Below are 9,679 nucleotides of genomic sequence, written 5' to 3'. Positions count from 1 at the left end.
TGCCAAGTGACTACAAAGTAACTAGGCTTGCTGATCATCCACCAAGGGTGCTCTTTCCTTCACAGATGTCCCAGCACCAGGTGCATGCAGTGCAGCAGCTGGCCAAGGTTATGGGGTGGCAAGTACTAAGCTTCAGCAACCATGTGGGACTTGGCCCCATCGAGAGCATCGGCAACGCCTCCGCCATAACAGTAGCCTCCCCGAGTGGCGACTACGCCATCTCAGGTACTGTCTGCTTGTTCCCTGGGAAGGGACCTCGGGAGGTTGGTGTTAACCTTTAGCTGTCAGGGTTACCTGTAGCCCAGAGTAACTTCTCTTCAGGCCAAACCTCTTTCAGATCCTAGCTATGATTCAGAGCAAGAGCTTCTTACTTCCCTTTTTAGTAGTTATAAAAAGTTCTTAGCCGATTTTCCTAGGAGACAACCGAAAACTGTCATCAGTATTGTTAAATGGTTTACAGTTTCAAGCCTTTCATTGATTGATATTTAGCCTTTAATCAAATGTCTGCGCAGATATCAGAAGAACGAATATCTGATCCTAAAGACGGTGAAGGAGGAGAGGAGTTTTTGTCAAGCAGCTACTAGGAGCCCTGGTGACGCATGCAGGGTTATGCGGGGCTAGCTTAGTCAGCTGTGCGCAGAGGTCAGCAGTGGGCACCCGGCACAGTGGTCCTGTAGGGAGAAGATGAGCCATTCTCAGCTTCCACCGCCTTGGCAACCCTGGGGGCAAAAGTCTACACTGTCCTGTGGACAGCAGTGGGATGAGCCACACACTTTCATAGACACTTGCAGATACATTGTGTACATTAAATTTACACAGGAGGCTTCAAACAGTTGGTGAGAATTCCATTAATTTCCAATTCCATTTTTCCAGGAACTGTTTTGAAGCCCCTTGTGTTTAGAGTGCTTCTGGCTCTAGTGTTACCTTCTTTACTACCTGCCCTCCTTGAGAAATGTTCAGGATCAAGTGTTTGTTGGACATTTGACATCCTTAAAACAAAATTCAACTTTTCTAGTTTCTGTAGTACAAACAGTAATTGGAGGATAACTGGCACCAATAAATTAACCCACGCTCACCTAACATTATAATTGAAAGCACTTTTACTCAGGAAGGCAGACAGGGCCTTTGACACCGGAAGGCAGGCCAGGTCTTGGTACTCACTAGACAAGTTCGGGAGTGAATTTACCGACTTTGGAAAATGAGTATGTTGATGTTCTGGTTTTGCCCCCAGTTCGTAATGGCCCTGAGAGTGGCAGCAAGATCCTGGTCCAGTTTCCCCGTAACCAGTGTAAAGACCTCCCCAAAAGTGACGTTTTACAAGACAGCAAGTGGAGCCACCTCCGAGGCCCGTTCCGAGAAGTCCAGTGGAGTAAGATGGAAGGCCGGAACTTCGTGTATAAGATGGAGCTGCTCATGTCTGCCCTGAGCCCCTGCCTGCTGTGAGCCATTTGAGGAACTGTGACTTGAGATGTGGGCAGCATCGACCAGAAGCACAAGGAAGATAAATCTTCCTGAGGACTTGTTTTTTTTAAATTAGCACATATTTATGTACCATTTTGAAACTTCCACTTTATAAGTGACAAGGGCTTTGAAATGCAGGAATTTATGTACAGTTCTAGTGTATGTGGGTGTGTGTAAAATACATGTTTGTGGGGGGGGATGTAGTTAGCTGGAACATTTTACTGACTTGTGCTTTTTAAAATACTTGCTCTTTGCTATCAAAGTGGTTAAAAAAAAATCAAGTACTTTCTGAACTCAAACTCTTACCTGCTCAAAGGAATTGTGTCTTTGACTGACTGGCCTCATTTAGCTACTCATGAAAAGGATCGCTAAGGAACATGTCAGCTTTCCTAAAGGAACGGAGGCCCTTTCTCTGCACTGTAACCCAGTGCGCGTACCAGGGCTGTGAGTGTGGTCAAGTGTGAAGAATGAGCAGTCCCTGCCCGTGTCGTCTCTACGCAGTGCTCGGAGTGCTGCTTCCGTGAAGGTCTCGATAGCCTGTCTTACGAGAGCAATCTGCTGTAGCAAAGTGAACAGGATGAAGCCGTCCATTACCAAGTATTCAGTCTGCACTTTGGGGAAGTAGTGCCCCAATGCGAACGCATGCCAGAGGCATGTCCCTACTTAGGGGGAGATGGAGTCCCAGGGCCTTTTGCCCCACTGAACATCTCATTATCAGGCGGCTGCCTCTTTGTGAGTAAGACTTTGGATTTTTAAAACAGATACTCTGGCTCAATAAATTACAACTAATAATTTTGGAAACTTTTAAAGAAAAATGCTGTTTGCCAACAATGAAATACCTCACACTTGTTGAACTATGCTTTCCTCCTTTTGATCAAGGTAATGCATCTTTCTATATGAAAGTTAAAAGAATTGGTGTGCTCTCATAATAATTTAAAAATCTTAAGTACTTCGGGAATCATGATCGCTTGCAATATCTGCCTTGGCTAATTTTCTGTGCTACTCCATACAGTTCTATTGTCTCAGATGCTCACGCTGTAGTGAACTACATCACAGCGTTCTTGCGAAACGAGGCTCATCAGCATATTAGCGAGGACCTGTCCTGTTTGGACAAATAGAAGCCCTGCAAAAGGGAGGAAGACCCTCAGCGAGTGGAGAGGTGGTTTCCTCTCATCACCAAAGTGACAAATCCTTTAGAATGCACCTGCGAAGCCCCTGTGTGGGCTTGACAATGGCAGTGGAGTTTGGTACAAATGTGTCATGTCATTTTGCTCCTACAATCTACCAGGTAGCCAGAGGCAGTGTGAAGGGTGCATGGAGGGCGTTTGTTGAAAGTCTGAAGAAGATCTGAAGAGAAGGGAACCCAGTGTTCCCTCTATCGTGTATGCTTTCACTCAGTTCTTTGATTTTATTGGCGATCTGACAGACCTCAGGTGCCTGTGTACTGAGCTCTTCTCCACACCACCAGCCTGACAACAGAGACTGGGTACGGTCCAGGGGCCACTGCCTCCACAGGCCCGACAGGTTGGGGAATGTTGGGTTGGAAGCATTCCGAGGGAGAGTTGTGGGCTTGGACACTGCTGTAGTGGGTATTTTGTACGAAGGGACTTAAGTTCGTGGAAAAGTTCCGTTAACCTTCTTAATTCCGTATTTTCTACTTTTGGAAGATCCCTTGTATTAGAGTAGTCCTATTCCATTTTAACACTAGCCAGAATGGATTAGATGAAATGGCGATTTTGTTCAATGAAATCTGTTGCCCTCTTTCCCCCTTTTCACTGAGATATTTTCATCATAAAAACAGAATGAATGTTGGTCCTAGCCCTTCCAGTGGTTCATTTTCATGCATTCCTGTGTTCGCCCTGCTGTGAGATAGACGGGGTAGCTAGTGGTGACAGTTTAGTGTATCAAGTAGAAGTCTTAGTTAATAAAGGCTTCTTAGTATGTTTAAAAAATTATAATGATAAGTGTATACATAAAAGTTCTTTCATTCCCACTCTTAATCCCTAATGGTTAATTTGGCTTGTATCTCCCCAAACTTGCCTATGCATATATGAATATATCTATACACATACACTGAATATTTGAACTTATATTTTAGGCCCATGGGCTACTGCTGGTATTATCCTACAAGGTGCTTGTTTTCTCGAAGCGTATCTAGGGCATTATTTGTACGTCTACCTATTCCTAAACTGAGTTTTCTTAAAGTGATCGCACAATACAATCCATAGTACGGATACTTTACAAATTTATCTTTTATCTCAAGTGCTACAGACACCGATAAAAAGCTTGGGCAAACTTTGTAGTAGACTAGCTTTTTCAACCAACATGGAGAAAGACAAGGCTTTTTTCTACTTCTGTAAAGAGTTACAGTCTCAGAAACCCACTGGGGCAGTTCTACTGTGCCCAGGAAGGTTGCTGTGCAGTGGGATTCACTCAATGGCAGTGCGTTTGAAATTGAAAGTTCAATTAAGATGGTTTATTGTTAAGAAACTAATGCATTCAACTCTTGTTATCAATCTCTCCCTCCTTTAAGAATTCTAATTTTGGCAGATCAAGCTTTTATGTAGCTTACCACATAGTGATTGAGAAAGAAAAGACCCTGCTGATTAGCATGAATGAAGGGTTCGGAGGTGAGTCTGATCTGGTCAGATGTACAATCCGGTAGCGTAGATTGCTTGGACACACAGACAGCAGTTGTTCAGGCACTTTTTGGGTTTCTGGTTTTTTCTCAGGACCTAATGCTTTGAGAAGAATTTCCCCCATTGAACAAAATGTATTTATTAAATAATTCAGTTCCTTGTTTGCAAATCATCAACCATAGATCAGTGCCAATTTAAGTTCTTGATCAATGAGACAACCAGGAGCACTGCACTGATTTGATGGTGTTCAGGCAAAGAAATCCGACAGTGAAGCTGTGAAGTGGGTAAATGTATGAATTCCATCCGGTTTTGTTGAATACCAAACACACACCAGTCTCTTGTTCCTGTGCGTCTCCAGATGCCCAGACTGGGAGGGAACACTTGAAGAGCTGCCACTGGCCTCATCTCAATGCCACAAGACTGTATTACCAGTTGTTGTCGTTCGTATTTCTATCTAGTCTCTCAGTAATGCTTCTGTAACAGCACGAAGCTCGTTCACGATCGGTAAATGGGGAAATGCAGATCGTGTGACAGGGCAGTTGAGCTGGGAGTAGAAAAAGGGCTTGGCCAGTTGAGCTCGGTTTTTACAGAAATAAGAAGAGCCTGCACCTGCGCTCTACTCTCTTTAGCCCAGCGGTTCTCAACCTGTGGGTCACGGCTCCTTTGGAGGTCAAACGACCCTTTCACAGGGGTCGCCCGATTCATAACAGTAGCAAAATGACAGTTACGAAGTAGCAACGAAAATCATTTTATGGTTGGGGGGTCACCACAACATGAACTGTATGAAAGGGTCGCAGCATTAGGAAGGTTGAAAACCACTGCTTTAGCCTTTCTCCTGTTGAAGGGCATCTAGTTGGTCTGAATTGTTGACAGACCATTTCAGTGACCCTTACACAATAGTATTTGTGGGTCAGTGCAAGTGGTTCTATAGGGTACACTTCTAAAAGTAGACTTGCAAATAGAGAAAAAAAGAACGTGTACAATGGTTAAAGGTATGATCCCTGCCTTCTTAGTACTTACATCCTGATAAAGGTTTTTCAGTTTTGACATCATCAATAAGGCTTGAAAAATGAGTAAGGCTGGGCAGTATTTTCCATCCTAAGGTGAGATTCAAAGGGACTCCAAGGGTATCAGGTTTCAACTAAGAAGTAGACAAGTTTAAAGAATCAGCATGGCTTCAAAATGAAATCGACAAGTTAAGATCTTGTACCCACAAAAGCACTCGAAGCCTTCACCAGATGCAAAACATCTGCAAATCTGAAAAATCGAGGGCACTGCAAAATGCTTTCAACTTCGTGAGAAGTAAAAAGAACGCTGGCCATCGCATGAGACCCAAAGAGCAGAGCAACTTTTGCTCCAGGGTAAAACCATCTTTTCTCCTGTGGAGTGCTGAGTTCCCACCACTGACCTTTTGGTTAACAGTGGAGTGCTTCACCCCTGTACCACCACACCTACTGGCAAGCCACAACATATGTCAAAGGAGATTTGAGTTGCTAATGGTCATGCCAAAATAATGACAGGCATTTGTTCTTTTAGTAAAACACTGATGGGCCTGCTAGGTGGACAGAAGAAACAGGCTAGATATGGGAAAGCAGATGAGACCAACGGGGCTTCCCTTTGCTCCAGTGCCCTTTCCCTCGTCAAGGGGACCGCATTTGAGTCATGTCACATCCCTGGAGTTTTAGCCTGTCATGTTTAGCCATTCACCCAGCACTCTGCTGTCACCTCGCCCTTCTACATGGTGGCCTCCTCCAGTGCTTGTCTGCATTCCTGCCCTGGCCAAGCGTTCCTGGTAGCTTCTCTACGTGAACTGTTTCAAATCAGAGTAAGGGTGAAGTGCGGACTCAGATTTACCTTTTTGTCGGGGCTTCAGAGCACATGGGTTCTTTCTCGTTATTGTTCGGTGTCCTGGAGTCTATACTGACTCCTAGCAACTGAACAACAGAAAAAACACTACTCACCCCTGTGCCATCCTCACAGTCATCCCTCTGAACCCATGGTGGCAGCTAGTCTGTGTCTGCATCTCACTGAGGTCTCTCGGGACTGATCCCTCCTAATAACTTATCCAAAGGATATGGGATGGTCTCACCATCCTTGCTTCTAAGGAGCATTCTGGCTGTGTGTATCTTCCAAGACAGATTTGTTCATGCTTCTGGTAGCCCATGGTATGCTCGGTAATCTTCACCAGCACCGTAATCCACATGGTATACTCGGTAATCTTCAGCAGCACCGTAATCCACATGGTATACTCGGTAATCTTCACCAGCACCGTAATCCACATCGTATACTCGGTAATCTTCAGCAGCACCGTAATCCACATGGTATACTCGGTAATCTTCAGCAGCACCGTAATCCACATGGTATACTCGGTAATCTTCACCAGCACCGTAATCGATGATTATTCCCTTGTCCGGGGTTCACATTCATACACAAAGAGGAAGCATTGCTCCAATCAAGCTCACCTCAGTCTTTCTGGCAATGAATGTGACACGCTGCTCTTTAATATTTCACTCTGAACACAGTAGACCATAGAATTATCTGATTCCAAACAGACGGTAACAGTCCGCTTTAGTTCATTAATGCCCTGGCTATCGATCTTCAAGTGTTCCATATGCCTCACTTCAGACCTGTACACTTCACTCTACGATTAATTAGTACTGGGTATTTGCAGCAGTTTCTTCTCATTTGGAGTCTTGCCATACCAGCGAGTCCCAAAAACCTGGGTCCATCCACTTCAGGAAAGTGGACCGACTTTACAGTCAGTTTGAGTCCTTTCCGACCTGCGGCGCTCCAGCACTGTATTAGACGGTGTGCTGCTGCTATGCATACAGCTTTCACCCGCGTTTCTCTGTCAAGCAGTGGGTCACCAGGTCATTCTTCCTCGTCTGTAAGCTCTCTGAAACCTGAACTGACCCTGCTGGTATGTGAAATACTGATGGCAGCGCTTCCAGTATCACAGCCACACCCTCCCCACCACCACAGTCCCATCAGGTGCCAGGTCTTTTTGGGTCCTTGGCCCTCCTTTCCGAAGAGGGCGTTCTCAAGGCAAAGGTACATTTTGAGGAATATGTTCATGCATGGTTGAACTAGACGATGTTACACTCACAGGTCACACCCTCATCGCAACGCTTTCCAGACCATTAAGTACAGTTAGTAATCGAGAAGCCAGATTTAAGATTGTTCTCTTGGTCACAGGGCGGGAGAGGAGGATGGTGCTCAAGGAGGGCTGTTTTTCTACATTGCTAAGGTACGTTTCGGGCCGGAGCCAGAGTGTGTAGTGCCAGTGTCATTTACGTGGGTGCCAGGCTCTGGGCTCTGCCTGGCCTTCACCAGAAGCCTCTCTCCCAGGAGTGGCCTCACATGAAGGAACAAGGTGTCATTTTCAGATGTTCATTTTGGCCTTTATTATGTTTTTCACAGCTTGAGACATAACTTATAACTTAAACATTCACACTGGCAAAGCTGTAGTTTTCTTTGGGGAAAAGAAAAAGACCCAGAAATCAGAAACTGGTTCAGGACAGAAGGAGCCTTGGAAGTGAAAACGGAGCTCCTGGCCCCCCAGAGGATTGGAAAGCCGAAGGAATCCCCTAGGAAGAGGTTTTGTTGAGCAAGTCCATCACATATCTGAGTTTGCCACCGAAGTGGTTGGTGCCCCCTTTGGGGCCATCTTGTTTCTCTTCCTATGCAGAGGCTCACCACCCTAAACTTCTGACAGGCTGAAGGGTAGAAGTCGGAAAAGGAAAAAGCACCCACATCATCCCGTGGCGACCCTGCTCCAAACAAGCTGCCTGCTTGCCGGTGGCCTTCCTGTGTGGAAGAGGGGAGAGGACTAACCAGGCGGTCCTCGATCCCCTTGTGTCCAGAGCACGCTCCCCCTGCTCCTTCATGGTGCTGGAGACGCACAGAAACACACTGCCAGACAGCTGCAGGGGGCCGTTTGCCTGTGTGAGAGGGTGGCTGTTCTAGGTGTCTGAGGGTTCATGGTGAGTGTCTTCTGCCCTGTGCTACAGCGACACATCAGCTGTGAGGCCAGTTGCTAGCGCCTAGGCCTTCTCGAGATCACTGACAGTGCATGTCTCCAAGAGTGCTTCTCAGCCCTGTGCCCATTCTTCAGGGAAAGGACTCATCCTAACATCCATCGTCGGGTAGCCCCTTTTCTGCCGCATGAGATTTAGGGAAGATAGGGACATGTGAGCCCTCAAGCCAGGGAGATCAGAAGGGTGAGTCCCAGGCCCGTGTCTGCTTGGGGAATCTGCTGCTGACGGCAGGGAAGAGCTGATGACCCGTGCTTCCATCCCAGTTGGAGTGGTCCCTGCCATCTCTACTTGAAAGGGGATTGGAAGTGAGTTTAAGCCTGCATTAGAGCTTGCCAAACGAACGATGGGGGAAAGAAGCGTCCAGAGTAAGCACGGTGAGCAGCAATCTGCGTATAGGGGCCCAGGCTGCCTGCAGTCCACGCCTCCATCTCACCTGGCCCACCAATCCCAGGCTATCACAACGAAAATTCTCCAGTGCTCCAATAACAATTTCTTACTGCTTTCTGGACCACTGAGGACTTTCTATGCTTTCTTGAAGTTGCTCAGTGTGCTCTATACCTGCTGTGCGCTTCATCTGATTCCCTGGCTGCAAGGTGGGTGAGGCCAACCACTCCTTAACCCAGAGAGGAGAGGCATTATGGGAAACAGAAGGATTTCTCCCAAGTTGTCTCCCCCAAATATATGCCAGACTTAGCTGCTTGAGAATGACTGTACACTTGGAGGTCATCAGGAGTGGATTGGGGGTCATTCTCCCTGAGAGCTATCAGCTGTCTAGACCAAGCAGACACCACTGTTTATCCCACAAGTAGGGCCCACTCCCTTCTGATAAGGATAGTAGCTGTCTGTTTCCTTGTAGGAGACACCAGAGAGGTCAGACCCGCCCAAGGATGACCAAGGTTAGGCTGCCATCATGAATCTAGGGTCCGCCCATCTTGTCACATGTATATCCCTAGACCTTCCCATTCCTATGGGCACACCCCTAGCTCAACCTCATCCTGTTATACTTATGCCTATCATACATCCCCTTCCTATGATATGTATGACTATTGTACTGCCCCTTCCTGTGACGTGTGGTTACCTGTAATCACGCCCCCCTAATGAGATAGAATCCTTGGTTAGCAGTAAAGTTGAGGCTCTCCCGGTTCTTGCGCCCGGGGTCTCTCCTGCCTTCGCTTCCGAGGCTCTCTCCGGCTCTCATGGCTGGGCTCCCCCCACGAGGACCACCAAGCAGGGCTGAGGTGAGCATGCTACCATGAAATGTGTCTGACTCCATTATTTGACTCTCCTCTACCTCTCATGCTCTCTATGACTTTACTATAATCTTACTTATCGCTGTACAATTGCGCCTACCGGACCAGTGATGATTTGTGGGGGACCTCTCCTCTCCCCACAAGGCCTGATGTGAGATTCGGAGCGACAATCACTGAAGGGGACAGAGGGAAGCCTGAGCCTACTGACCCCAGATGCACTCCCACACAAGGCCACACAGGTGGCATCACCCAGCTCATCAAGAGGCCGTCAGGGGCCAGGTGGAGGCAGTGG

General features: G+C 47.0%; 1 protein-coding gene across 1 annotated transcript in view; it reads left to right on the top strand.

Moving 5' to 3' along the window:
- Window positions 1–3,279, top strand: part of MED17 (mediator complex subunit 17) — a 24,738-nt gene extending 21,459 nt beyond the window's left edge. The window contains exons 10-11 of the mRNA XM_045293077.1: window positions 8–225; window positions 1,232–3,279. Of these exons, the coding sequence (XP_045149012.1) occupies window positions 8–225; window positions 1,232–1,443 (430 nt within the window). The 3' untranslated portion in view covers window positions 1,444–3,279. The remainder of the gene's footprint in view (window positions 1–7; window positions 226–1,231) is intronic.
- The last annotated feature ends 6,400 nt before the right edge of the window (window positions 3,280–9,679 follow it).

This window comes from Echinops telfairi, unplaced genomic scaffold, assembly GCF_000313985.2.
Source record: "Echinops telfairi isolate 266 unplaced genomic scaffold, ASM31398v2 ScPeMD7_1713;HRSCAF=2227, whole genome shotgun sequence".
Taxonomy (NCBI): Eukaryota; Metazoa; Chordata; class Mammalia; order Afrosoricida; family Tenrecidae; genus Echinops; species Echinops telfairi.
Note: the sequence above shows the minus strand (reverse complement) of the source record. Positions and strands in the feature narration are given on the sequence as shown.